This window comes from Sardina pilchardus, chromosome 13 (assembly GCF_963854185.1).
Source record: "Sardina pilchardus chromosome 13, fSarPil1.1, whole genome shotgun sequence".
Lineage (NCBI taxonomy): Eukaryota > Metazoa > Chordata > Actinopteri > Clupeiformes > Clupeidae > Sardina > Sardina pilchardus.
The window spans coordinates 916,903-931,221 of NC_085006.1; the positions used below are offsets into that span (position 1 = coordinate 916,903).

The window sequence follows — 14,319 nt, forward strand, 5'->3', positions numbered from 1 at the left end:
GAAATGGAATCCTTAGAAGGTCTACTTTCAGAAAATATATAGATGTTTATACCAAAGTCGCCTTTGTGGGTACCTAAGCGTGTACCGAGTCACATACTAAGCGTTACTTTTACACACACTGTTGAACTTCAAATTGTGTGGCTGTGAAAACAATAACTTGTGCATATATAAAAGGGGGGTGAAATGGAATCCTTAGAAGGTCTACTTTCAGAAAATATATAGATGTTTATACCGAATTCGCCTTTATGGGTACCAGGCCATACCAAGGGTGTACCGAGTCACATAATTGGCCTGCCATTGACATACACTGTTGAACTTCAAATTGTGTGGCTGTGAAAACAATAAGTTGTGCATATATAAAATGGGGGTGAAATGGAATCCTTAGAAGGTCTACTTTTAGAAAATATATAGATGTTTATACCGAATTCGCCTTTATGGGTACCAGGCCATACCAAGGGTGTACCGAGTCACATAATTGGCCTGCCATTGACATACACTGTTGAACTTCAAATTGTGTGGCTGTGAAAACAGTAATACAGAGAGGTTTTTTAAAAACAGGTCCTGGGCGCTTTTTAAACCACCGCCACCGCCGGTTTTTTCCACCTATCCCGGGTGGTTTTCAAGTTGAGAAATTCCTATAAGAAAAAACACCCCGCGTCAAGTGGTTTTTTGACAGCTGACCAATGAACGAGAGTTTGCGTCATAGTGAAACTTTCTTGAAAGTTCTTTTTTCAGAAAAAAAATGGCGACCAAAACAAAGGGAAAAAAGCCAACCGAACAGCTAGTTGTTCTTGTGAGTGAACATGTAGAGCATATATGACATGACCAACAACTTACACCACAACATTTACCATAAGGAGACCATCTGGAGGTCGATTGGTGGGATTTTGGGACATAATTGTAAGAATTCATTTTCAGTTTTCATCCGCTCACCTGTCAAGCTAAGCTAACCATGCAGAAATTGCAGAAATTTTAGTGCATGCATTTGTCTCATCTAGACTAGATTATTGTAATGGATTATTTTCTGGCCTACCTGCATGCACTTTAAGACCCCTGCAGCTAGTTCAAAATGCAGCAGCCAGAATTTTAACAAAAACAAGGAAAAGTTCACACATAACACCAGTTTTAATCTCATTACACTGGCTACCCATCCCTGCACGAGCTGATTTTAAAATCCTTCTTTTAGCATATAAAGCACTAAATGGACTTGCACCTTCTTATGTGGCAGACTTGATAACCCCCTACACCCCCTCCCGCCCATTGAGATCTCTGGATGCGGGCCTCCTGACAGTTCCCAGGGTAAAAACCAAATCTGCAGGCCAGCGCTCCTTTGCGTTCAGAGCTCCATATCTGTGGAATAGTCTTCCGTCGGATGTTAGGGAAGCCAGTTCCGCAAATATTTTTAAAAGCAAACTAAAAACCTTCCTCTTCTCGAAGCACTATGGCCTATAACCCATGTATTGGTTATTTTACAATGGTTTTACATTTATTTTACATTGTTTTACATCCATTTTATTTGTTTTACATTTGTTTTATATGTGTTTTATTTATTTTACTGAAGCTTCTATTTCTTGTTTTATTCTTCTTCATTTTAATTTATTACCCTAACATACTGTTATTTTTATTTTAATCCATGACTCCACATATACTACTTCATGTGGCTGCTTATGAGCTCAAAGGGTATCTCTGTGTACAGTGTTTTGAGACCATGCTTATGGTGATACTGCACTTTAAATATCAATAAACTTGAAACTTGAAACTTAACCAGTAGCAATGAACGTAACGGTACTTGTGCTCTAGAACGGCAGTTGTCATGGGAACTCAAATTAACATTCGGTGCTGTTTTGGGGGAATAAAAAAAACCCTGTCTGCTTTTTATCTTTTGAAAAAACACCGAGGTCAGGTGTTTTCTGTAAATAAAAGGGGGGTGAAATGGAATCCTTAGAAGGTCTACTTTCAGAAAATATATAGGGGAACAATCGGCCCAATATGCTGTCAGATAACGGGAATAGTTGACTTTATCACAAGCAAAGAACCAAGGCAGCATGCATTGAACAGTGGACAAATGGAGAGCCCAGTTCCCCTCCCGCATAGCCCGGATGAAAAGACGCAGGGTCTCCACCATTTCAATGTACTGGCTCCAAAATGCGAAGGTCAGATTTGAGTTATTTCTTTCCACAAATTCATCATAGCTCTGATACATTCCTGGAGAGGCTAAGTGCCTCATTGAACTCCAAGGGAAACTTGTCTTGTAGGTCTGTTGCAATTTCCATCGCAGCAGAATTGCCTGTGTTTGGCAAAGTGTCTAAGTAGGCCTGCCAGCGCAGTCTTTGCAATGCCTCTGTGAAGAGCTTGTGGGCCCGCATGCTCCTGTTGTAATGGTGGCCTGTAATCACCCCATCAATAGAGTGTTACGGGAAGAAGTTAAATCCTAGGGGTATGGAGGATGCCGTAACTAAACTAAAGAGAAAATAGTAAACAAACAAGGAAGCAATTGAATGAAATGACCAGTTTATTGATAAATCAAAATAAGAGTTCAAAGGAACAAGAACAGAACTAAAGTAATGTTAGGCTCGGCCTATGGAAACGTAGACATGACAAACAGACAAACAAACAAAGAAGCCCCCCCGGGCTATAAAATGAGCATGTCCAGGTACCTCACCTGGACACCCCAGGCCACCAAGGCCACTCAAAGGCAATAAACAGGCTTATGCCAAACCCGGCACACCCTGGCCACACTAGGCCAGGCTATGCTACATCGTAGCCACTCAAACTCCCCACTGGGAGAGTGGTTGCCGCATTCGGCACACACTGCAAACACTGATCACCATGGCCACACAAAGACACTATATGACACACACGACACAGCCTGATGAAGACCCAGTAGGGTCGAAACGTTGCATTTTTTTCATTAAACCGGGAGCAATTATCAGTGTTGCGGACATTACCTTTTTCTTCCACACACGACACACAGCCATCCACGGCTCTCACACAACCGTAGCCTGATTACCATCGACTTTCAAAGGCTCTGCGAGACTTTAGTCTGACCAACAGCCTGTGCTAACACGGTTTCTTGCCAGCGCTGGTTGACCCGCCTCCTTTAAGTGCCTCGATTTGCTACTGGTAGGTGTCAGAAAGCGGATTGCCGAGTTTAAACCAATAACAACACTCTTTCCTCTGCCTTGAACACGCCTCTACCCAGAGCCGTTGGAGCTGCTCAAAGTTGATTGGTTCTCGACCAAAGGGGGCAGTTCCGCAGATTTCGGGAACTCAGAAATCCTTCTCAATGAGCAGTTGACCAGACCAGCAGCAAAAGCCTGAAGGCGTTGCGTCACTGGGAGGGCGTGCCAGGCTAACACAACCGTGGATGCCGGCGGGCTCAAAGGCACTGCTCTGATGTAGTCTTGGTTCTTTTACAGTTTTTTTCAATCGCTAACAAGCGTTTGTCCATTCATTTGACACATTTTCAAAACTCTAAACACAGACTCTCACCTACAAAACACAATTGGCCAAATGGATCATTTTCCTCTCAAAAGCACATCCCATGTTCTTACACCACATTTTGTTACATATACACTAACTCATCATTTCTCTGCACACACTAACTTTACCAAAACACTGGAAACCTGACTCAAATGAAGTTATTTTGTCAAAGAATAAAACTTGTTTTCACTTCACAAGATACATGCAGTCAATTAGAATACACTAGGTTTCAAAATACTGGCTACTGTTCACATTACAAAAACTGCATAGACGTTTATGCTTCAGTTTTACAGGTATTTGCATGCAAAACATGCAATCCAGCATTTTTACACTAAATGTCTTGGTTGGGAATTGTATGTCCAGATATAATATTCACATTCAAAAGCATTCCAGTAAAAAGCAAATCTTTTTTTTTTTTACTGTTCACTAGGCCTACATGAGGTGCAGTATAAATACTGTTTACAGTAGACTATGATAGAACAGAAAGTTTTACAGCATTGAAAAGTTTTACAGCATTGCAGTGAACAAAATATCCATGAAACACAAGAGCATTCTGAACAAAAAACAACAGCAAAAAGCCCAGATAAAAAGGGGGTTAACAAAAAAAGCACAATATTACTGTGTCTAATCTCTGCACCTGCTCCTCTCAGTGCTCCTGCACCTCTCACTGCATCTCTCACTGGGCCTGCTCTTCTCCCTGGGCCCCTTACTCTTCCTCGTCCAGACATTACAGTATTTGTCTTTTTCTGTTTCTGCTTCCAAAAACATCACCTCCTCTTTTTACTGTGTAAGTGTCAATGTAATATAGAGAAATAACCCCTGCCACTGAGTCTAAGATAGATTGGAATCAGCTGTGGTTGGCCCAATTTACCCAACATAAATCATCTGTGTGTCAATTATTCGATTGTTTGTTTATTATCAGCTGAGATATATTGCTTTTGAATTGATAACATTGCAGAAGCAGAGGTTTTTATACTGTATCTAAGGTTTGGAATATTGTTTTAACTATTGTGGGATGTTGTGTGTTATCATTCGAAAATAATACAAAAACGATCCATTATTTTGTTGGGAGGTATAGTTTGTCTGTTAAGAAAATGTAAGCATTGTGAAAATGTATTCACTGACTACATACTGTGTGAAAACAACATGAAATGTGTGAATGGAATGGCCACAAAAGACCGATGCTGTGCTAACTGTGTTTAGAGTTTTGAAAATGTGTCAACTGAATGGACAAACGCTTGTTAGCGATTGAAAAAAACTGTAATGGCTGACCAATAATTAGCCCCAAGCAGGAACCACTCAGGCAATCAGAGGTGGGCGTGGCCCTGAAATTGAACACAGCACACAGACGGCCAGATCAGACTAAGGGCCGTAACACCCCTTCCCATAAAAGCGAACGTGTAACGTTTGCAACCAGACAGAAGGCCGTAACACCCCTTCCCATAAAAGCGAACGTACAACGTTCGTAACTAACAGACAGAGGTCGTAACACCCCTTCCCATAAATGCAAACGTGTAACATTAGCAAACACAGAAGGCCATAACACCCCTTCCCATAAAAGCAAACGTACCGCTCCAATTTTCAGTGTGGATAATCTAGGGTGGGTTACCAACGTCAGTGTGGACACTCCACATCATGCAATTGTTAATTAGACAGAATCACAATGTCACGCACAGTGCCACTGCACTCAAGTATTCTCAAAACACAAGCATCTGAGCCGCATACACAACATGCATAAAGAAACCACTAACAAAGCGTAAGCATCATCGATAGCTGAAACTGCACCTAGCCCAGTTAATTTACCATCCGTATGGAAACTGTGACTAAGCTAGCTAAACATAATCTCAAGCCTTAATAAAACCGAACTCCCCCAGACCTACACCAAACTTCCCTAGTCTGTCTTCGGAGTTTACCGGGCTTGAGGCAACTTCACAAGTAGCTGAAAACGGGCTACCACAGCCACTACCTGCAAGCTACCCCCCACGGAGCACCTAGTCTCCCCCAGAATACACTCCCCACCACCAGGAATTTACAGAAAACAATAAATGAGTGCCCGATGGAAAAACTGAAACAATTTAGCTGGACACTCCTATCTCGTCTGAGGAAGCTGACATGCAGCCACCAGTTCAGACTCAATCAACATGTCTTGAAGGCCCGCGTCTGCATAGAGCTTCCCAATGCAGGAAAGAAATGCCATGGCCGTATGGAATTCTCCCATCCTTAAAACAAGTCTCTCTGAATATAAGCTTGTCTGCCAACGGATTTCTTGTGCCTTGGTGTAGATGGCTTGGTCCATAACCAATACCATTTCTGTTTGTTTTAGGCTGTCAGCAATAGCAATGGAGCGGCTCAGGATTGTGTGAACCGTGTTCAGATCAGTTGGGCTGGCATCAATCACAGGTAAGTAGGTCACATTTGTAAGAGGTAAGACGGCATCTTCCTTCAACATGATATTAAAACCTGTCCACCCAGGAAGAACTTTACCCTGGGCCTCAGTGACTTTCATTAAGAAGTATGCTGCATCAGTTTGCCGACCGATTGTTTGGGCACCCCTGTTTTGGCCCTGCTGAATATCAATCTCTAACCCTGAGCTATGAGGACCAGACCGCTTTCCTCTTTTGGTAATGTAGAAGGTTAAGTGGTGGAGGATTGACTGACTGCTCTCTTGTTCTTTGTCTGGATGTGTTTGGTACAGGTGCTGCATCATTACCCGTGGCTCGCTGGATTGCGATACCATTGGTGTTGTGCGTTGTCCCTTTACCAGATAGGGTCTCTTCTCCAAAGTCATTGTTGTCCCAGACCAAAGTCACAGGCACTTCAGCACACATGGATTCTGAGATGTAACTTTCTCCTCTCTCCATTTGCAGATTAGCCAGGGCCGTATCATGCTCAAGGACCAGGGAATTGGATGAACAGTGGCCAAGACCATTCAACATTCCAATGAGTTGTGCTGAGCCAGTCATATGTCTAACTGCCATGGCAAGTGCACACTGCTTTGGCATGAGCCATCGTGCTCTTGTTGCCAAGGTAATGATGTCCTGACAGGAAGACAATATTTTCCTGCTATCCTCAAAACTTACCCTAACATGTTCATTTGCTGGTTCTGATGCAATTCCAGATGTCCATGCAATGAAGTTGAACAGCTGGTGAGGCACTACCTCAGAGGCCCTCTCCAGGGTGAGGTCACTTGCTGTGGGAGGCCATGGGAGTTTTTCAGACAATTTGGCAGCATTGTGGATGATCTCTTTGAGGGTAAGTGCAGCATGATATAAAAGGCGATAATCATCTGTGATCTCTGTGGTGGCATTGTCTAACTCCTCTCTCTCCATCTCCAGACTAATTTCACCCTCACTGTCCTCAGATGAGGATGAAGAAGACGTGGCGACATCCTGGAGAATCTCTTCAGGAGACATATCGTCCACATACACAAGGTATGTTTTGGAGACTTTGTGGAATTTTAGAAAAGGATGGGACTTTTGAAGCCTCTGTTTCAACAGGTGATCCTTATACGCTCCAATATCTACTCCCTCGGTTTCTTTCACAGTATGTTTGAAAAGGATATTGAGCCTTGCCAAGCGAAACACCTCTCGCCTTTTTATAAGCCTCTCCTCAATGAGTGTCTCGCAAAATGTTTTGTAGCCAATCTCATAGAGCCTGCTCTCTGTTTTCTCTGTTTTTAAGTACAGGTACCGAGTGTAATCCCTGAAACAAGTGAAGTGGTAACGTGCTTCGCTGGCAACCAAGTCCCTGTCTCTAATATGTAGGAGGAGAGCCTCATCTTTTCTGCCTTCAGCGGCAAGAACCAGTTTCCCAGCATGCAGCGTTTGACACGGCAAAAGTTTCTCCTTTAACCTTTTCCTGCTGTGTTTTTCCAGCTTGTATTTGTTACCTTTGCAGATGATGCACTGCTCAGGTAGTAGGTGTGGTGCGCTGTGTGATGAAAAAAAAACACTAGTCTGTGACCTTAGAGCCCGAGTTTTTGATGGACCTTCCTCACCAACCTCTAGCTCTGCCTCTACCTCTAGCCCTACACAACAAACAGAAGACAACAGATTTATGGTGTTTAGCCTACTCTCAACAATAGTGCATTAATTGACAGATACTAGCTGTTGGATCATATTGTGAGGGCAGTGCTTATTTAAACTAAATTAGTGTTCCTCTTCATCTTAACATAATCCACTGCAGAATAAGCTTGCATCCCTGTCATATTAACACAAAGGCTGCAGGCAGGTGGGAATGTAGTGACAGTATTTGTAGTCCCCTCTATCATTCAAATCAAGCTCAAACTGGTTCCTTAAAATGTCCCCTAATATGAGACTTGCCACTAATTGTCATTTATCTTCTCATTTACAGGGCAAGTAGACTTCAACATTGAAGTTAGAGCTACGTTCATTTTAATGTTTCATCTTTTGATACCAACCTTTTGTTACATTTGCTTTCAATAAAGCTTGCTTCTCTCTCCTCTTTTGGGCTCTTTCAATCTTCGTCTTATTTGTGAAATGGCAGTAGCAGTCTCTGTGGTAGCCATAGTTATCAGGAATATCAGGAATAGCAGTCGATTCCTGGCTATTGAGGTTGAATTTTTGCACTGCCTCTTCCGCAACAACACTCTCTCTACAGCCAAGGTCTTTCCACTGTGATGCTGATTTAGTGAATTTTTCCCAGCTTATACATGTAAATGGGCTTATTGGTCCATCAGCTTCCACTACATGCATGCAGCAATTCATTGTTATCAGGTTAATGCAGGTACCATGTGCCTGAAGAGGCTACTTCCTGGCTTTTTCATGACGTGATAGATGTATAAAACTTACATGAAATACAAGTTCAAAGATTTATGTAAAAAGTTTATTAGTGTTTGCAAAGACACAGAATAAAACATCATAGATGATGCTGTAAACGTTACTTCTACACCCATACTCATTAATTAACTCATCGTTTACAGCCTTTCCCCCCATCAAGTTGAGTAAAGAGTTCAAAAACCTAAATATTCCCCAAATATTCCACATTTCACGTTGGACACAGGTGTTTGTTTACAGCGTTGTTGGGCGGGTCAAGCCGCACTGGTATAATTCCAAGAACGCGGTTGGATAGACAACGAACAAACGTCAGGCATTTAGGACCCAAAATATAGCGGTTTTCTCTATTTGCCTGGAAAATAACGTGGAGTAAGTAAGTAAGTAAGTACTTTATTTGTATAGCGCTCTTCACAGATAAAATCACAAAGTGCTTTACAATACATAATAAAATACACATAACAAGAATAAAAGTCAGGCTTAAAATACACTTTTTAAAAGAGAATAATAAAAAGAAAAGGAAATCATAAAAGAAAAGGCATAAATAAATAGGGAGCTACAAAGGATTTAAAAGAGGGTCATGTCACAGGTTTAAAAAGGCCATCCTGAAGAGGTGGGTTTTTAGCCTCCCTTTAAAAAGGTCAATACTACCCGCAGACCTAACCTCCATGGGAAGTGAATTCCATAGTTTGGGGGCTGCAGCAGCAAACGCCCTATCGCCACAAGTCCTAAGGCGAGTGCGGGGTACAGCAAGCAGGTTGTGGTTATTGGATCGGAGGGAGAGGGGAGCAGAGTGAGGGTGAATGAGGTTGGTGAGGTAAACAGGAGACTGACCATGGAGGGCTCTGTATGCTAGTGTTAGAATTTTAAATTGTATCCTGGAGTGAAGTTATCAATAAAATAATTATGTGAACTAGCTGTACGTGGCAAAATGTTTTATCTAACATGAATATACACGTAGAACGTATCTAAAAGATATTGCCGCATCCATCGTACTTTTTCCACAATTTAACAGATACGGAGCTTCGGCCCACCGCCTACAAAAGCTGATGTGGGAAATGTAGGCTACATGAAGACCCCTTCCAACACTCATCATCCTGTAGCTTACCGGATTCCAGTACAGGTCCCGCAAAATAGAAATAATCATTTGGGATTCTCAAGAAGTCAATGACCCACTCAATCTGCATGTGACAAGGTAGGCTAGTTTAAAGGTGTGGGAGTAATTTTGACCACAAAGGCACCATTCAAAGCCGTCAATATATCCACTAAATTAATATTTTGTGTTTTGACATTTTGACACACCCAGAGGTTAAGTTTAATGTTCTGGAATCTGGAATGCATTTATTAACATCTTACCCAACCCACTGAGGGAGCCCTATATTCCCCACTTTGTATAGGACCGGGGAACATATGACTCTTTTTTTTTTTAAAAAAAGGGTCCCATGTTCCCTGCTGATCCCAAAAAGAGTCCTATGTTCCCCTCTAAGTATGGGACCGGGGAACATTGGACCCCTTTTCAATAAAAGGGTCCTATGTTCCCCAGGAGACCCGGGGAACATAAGACCCTTTTTTGGAAAAAGGTCCAATGTTCCCCTGTCCCATTCAAAAAAAGGAACATAGGACACTTTAAAAAAGGTCATATGTTCCGCGGTCTATTATTATGACCGCCATGCAGCAAAGCTGCGGTCATATAGGTTTAATCAATTTGAAAATGTGCGCAATTGTTTTATTATTAAATCCGGTTAGCTGCACACATTTGTGACTCTCCACGGCAAAACCAGTCGCTTGTCACAACAGGCGTTTCCGAGAAAAATTACCATTTATGTTATTATGCAAAATCGTGATTTTTTTTGTGTGTGTGTTTTGAAACAGTGGGAGGTCTACACTGTACGGCTGTGAATACATTTTGCTGAAAAACTTACCTTTTCTAGTCTAAAAACGTTACTTTCTTGAGGTGAGAAATTCAATTCCAGCAGGAAGTTAGAGGCGTCTCGTTCTTACCGCTCTATTCTAATACTTACGGTAAATGCACTCACTGACAACCACCAAGCTATCCGCGTGCTGTGTCGTTGTAAATACAAGTAAGTACCGTAAATCTGCAAGTAGCTGCGACCTTACAAAGCGTGTGTGAGTGTTGAGTCGACAGTTAACTTCAGAGGCAGATTTCTCCGTTTCTCTCTTGCCATGACAGGACGAACTCAACTCCTTTGAATGTTTATATTTCAGTTATATGACGTTCAATTCATTAGATATAGGTATCGTTTTGAAGGTTGATTATGCCCCTTCGTGAAAACTTAACTATAATTTTGAAAATTTGAACAATGTGACTGATTTCGCCATGGAAGGTCACATTTGATTCAAACTCTTGCATTCAAGTTGACTGATCATCTCAATACCAATGTTCTCCAAGGAGAAAGAATGTTAGCCTACCTTGAAACTTGAACATACATGGAGAAACTTAACAGTTCCCCTGAGTGAAATTATTTTCGGTTTATTTTTGGTTAAAAAGCATCAGCCAAATGTAATGTAATGTAGCCTATTGTCATTTTTTTGGCTAATATGTTTGTGGTCAAAATTTTTCTCAAATGTATTGATTTGATACCATGCAATATAGGTTTTGTTATACTACCTGAAGGTAAACCATGTGACAGGTGACTTTTAATAGCCCTTTGGGAATAGCTTTAATTACTGTAGCCTACTATGCCTGCATGCTCCTAGGTCTACGGGAACGCCCATAAGTGGTGACGCCATTGTCAAAGGAGGGTCTATAGGAGGCGGCGCTCAGCTTATAAGCGATCTAATATGAAATCTTAGCTGAAAACCTCCTCCCGATAAGATACCATGGTGATGTAGCAACGCTAAAGCAGAGCCACTTTCGTGTCACAGCATACCCTGGCTTTGAGCGCTACATAGCCTACCTTGCTAACCCACTAATCAAGGTTCATAGTACACCACTCTGGTCTTTCCTTCATGAAATGCATCTCTAGCTTCTTTATTCTTTTCACTGTCTGTTTCCTTGTTCTGTATGTGTCACATAACAAATTCCTACTTCACATTTGGATTTGACCTCCAGCTTTATCAGTAAACTGTAAAAAGCTCTTTATTCTTTTCTTTTTTACAATACATACTGAAATTGCAAAGTGATATGTGTACAGGTCAGGGAATTACCTTTATTATCAGTTTGTGACAATGACACCACATGACATGCTACAGAAACATAAAAATGGCACACATTTAAAATGAAATATTTTAAAAAATCAATAACTCGGGTATTCTTTAGGATATAATAAAGTTAGTTCATCTTGCTCCCTAACAACGTCTCAGAGTTTTTCCTTGTTAAATGATGATTGTTTCATAAAGGTTATTGAAAACACAACTATTCTGGCTAGAAGTGTAAGATAGATGTGAGTATGTAGATAAGATAAGTCTGTAATAATAAGTTGGTGGATATATCACTAAGCTGTGTCGATGTATGATGTAAGCTCTTCCTCTGGCAGCAAACCTTCTTTATCATCCAGAGGGGAGAGACGGGTCAGCTTGAATTTGCGGACAGACATGGAAATAACGGCTGCCAGAAGCAATGCAGATATGACTGCGACGGTGGCCACTAGAAAGAAGGCTGTGGGATGGGGCACACACATATTAGACTGGGAAGCAGGAAATGTAAATACAGTGTACATTGTCATGTCTTAATTGAACCCACTGGGGAGCACAATGGTCTCTGTCTCACCAACCATGTAAATACAGTGTAGCCTACATTGTGATAGTTTCCTTCAGTGTTCATCAAATAAGACAATGACCTCTGTTTCACCAGCATCCCCCCTAAACAAATTACCCTTAAATTGTCGACCTCCAAACATGTGACTACTCTCAAATGTCCTTAACCTGTCATGAACTGGGTAACCTATAAAAGGGAAATCAACCTATTTATCTAAGAGCCATTCTGTATTCAGAACTCCCACACCATACTAGGTGTGTAGCCTAACCTTCAATCCTCTGAGCTGGTAATGTATATTCATTCTCTGTCTGTTTTATACAATAGCTAAAGTAATTCCTTTAACCAGATACCTTAGATCTTCTGACTAAGTTTACTGTACTGATTCAAACTAACGACATCACCACTACGAATTACGTTAAAATTCCATCAAATACCAAAAACGACAAAAACTGGCCTTTAACAACATCTTCAGATTTTAAAAAAAATGGTGTTCATATTGAGTGTTTTATACCCATTAATCAAAAGTAGTTGTTAACCTGCACTACGGCCTTTAAACTGTTTCCTCTGTCCACAACTGTTTCAAAATAAAAGTCCTCAATGCAATAACACTATTTCATAATCATTTAACCATTGAACTACTCAACTATTTAACTGTTCAACCATTCCAACTGTCGGTTATCATCAACTATGCCTCCAGTCAAGTAGTTCTACATGAAACCTCCATGTACCTAGCAAACAACATAGCAACCACTAAAATTAAGCGTTTCCATAGCAACCAACATGATTATATACTACGGTAACTTCTTTTTTCCTGATAGTGGCCACCATAGATACCCTATCAACAAATGTTTAAAAACAAAAGTCCTAGCAAGTTAGATAGTTAGCATGGCTAGCATAGCTAGCATTGTTAGCATAGTTAACATTTTGCTGCTACAAATGATTAGCTAAGTTAGCTAATCAACCTGGTTAGTATAGTTAACATAGAGCTCAATGAGCATCAAACAGGCTAATAGGCCTACTGGAAAAAGCACCATGTCACTCTCTAGCTATGGTGAAGGGTATGTGATGATGTGGGGCTATTTTAATTCCAAAGGCCAAGGGAACTTTATCAGGATGCATAATATCCTGGATCCATGAAATAGCTAGCCTTAAAAAACTAAAAATATGCCTGCCCCTATGTTAACCATGGTTCAAATACTTCCTTCCCCCTAGCATTTAGGAAGAACATTTATTTATTTATGATACATTCGTCAATCACAAAGCAAATTGGTGTACTTAGCGGTTTTATTTTTACTAATTTTTTGAGTTAAGACATTAAGATCAATTGTCAAATGATGATTTTCTATTCCTCTTTTTAGGCAACTTTAGCATGGTATCAAGTACATTTTCTCCTCACTGTATTTTTCGACTTTTATACTTTTTGAACTATTAAATAAAAACTAGAGAATGTAATTCCAAGGAAATTACGAGTGCATGGAAATGCAAAAGGTATAGTTTAATGGATGTTTAATGTTTCGCTAATGTTTGCCAGCAGTTATGTTAATAATGTTAATATGCTAATCAGCTTGCTTAGCTAACTTAGCTCATGTTATCTAGCAGTTTTGCTAACCATGTTAACAATACTAACTAGAAAATGTAATTCCATGGAAGGAATTACCATTGCATGTAAATGCAAAAAGGTTGCTGACTGTGTAAAACATTGTATTAGGCCTATAGTTAAAAAGACAACTAGGCTACACAGAAGAATAGCTAAATAACAATAACCCAATTACAATTCCACTAAAATTACTTGGAAAGTCACATTTAAAACGTGATTTATGAAAATGCATCAAAATTGTGGATAGCCTATAGGCTATTATGGAAAATAACTCTTTCATTAGAATTTAAAAGACTGAAATGAAGTTGCCAACTTCAAACGAGTTTCAAGAGCTGACACTTTAGTAGCCTACAGTGAAACGACTGGAAGGATAGCTTATAGCCTTCATATCTACACGAACTGTGCGTTCACACCAAAAGCTTCAAAAGCTTCAAGAGCGCCGGAAATCATTCATTTCCTATGGAGAGTCGGCGTTACCGGCTTCAAAAGCGTTCCGGGCGTGAGCGTGGCTTCATGAGCTTCACGGGCGTCAAAATAAAGTTGAGCCTCAGTTAACTTTATGGTAATTAGCTGTGACACGGTTCGGCGTCAACCAATTAGAATGTCAAACTCGCAGGATTGCTGCTTGTGGTTGGTTCGAATGTTTCACGTCTTGGCTTTGAAGCTTTCAGCGCTGAACTGAGTTGAGCGTCGGCTATGAGCTTCACCAGCGATTTTGACTCTTTTGA

The 14,319-nt window shown here is 40.8% G+C and overlaps 1 protein-coding gene across 1 annotated transcript in view; it reads right to left on the reverse strand.

Annotated features, from left to right (window-relative positions):
- Window positions 1–11,337: 11,337 nt before the first annotated feature.
- Window positions 11,338–14,319, reverse strand: part of spint2 (serine peptidase inhibitor, Kunitz type, 2) — a 37,889-nt gene continuing 34,907 nt past the window's right edge. Inside the window, exon 6 of the mRNA XM_062552370.1 lies at window positions 11,338–11,895. Within this exon, the coding sequence (XP_062408354.1) occupies window positions 11,732–11,895 (164 nt within the window). The 3' untranslated portion in view covers window positions 11,338–11,731. The remainder of the gene's footprint in view (window positions 11,896–14,319) is intronic.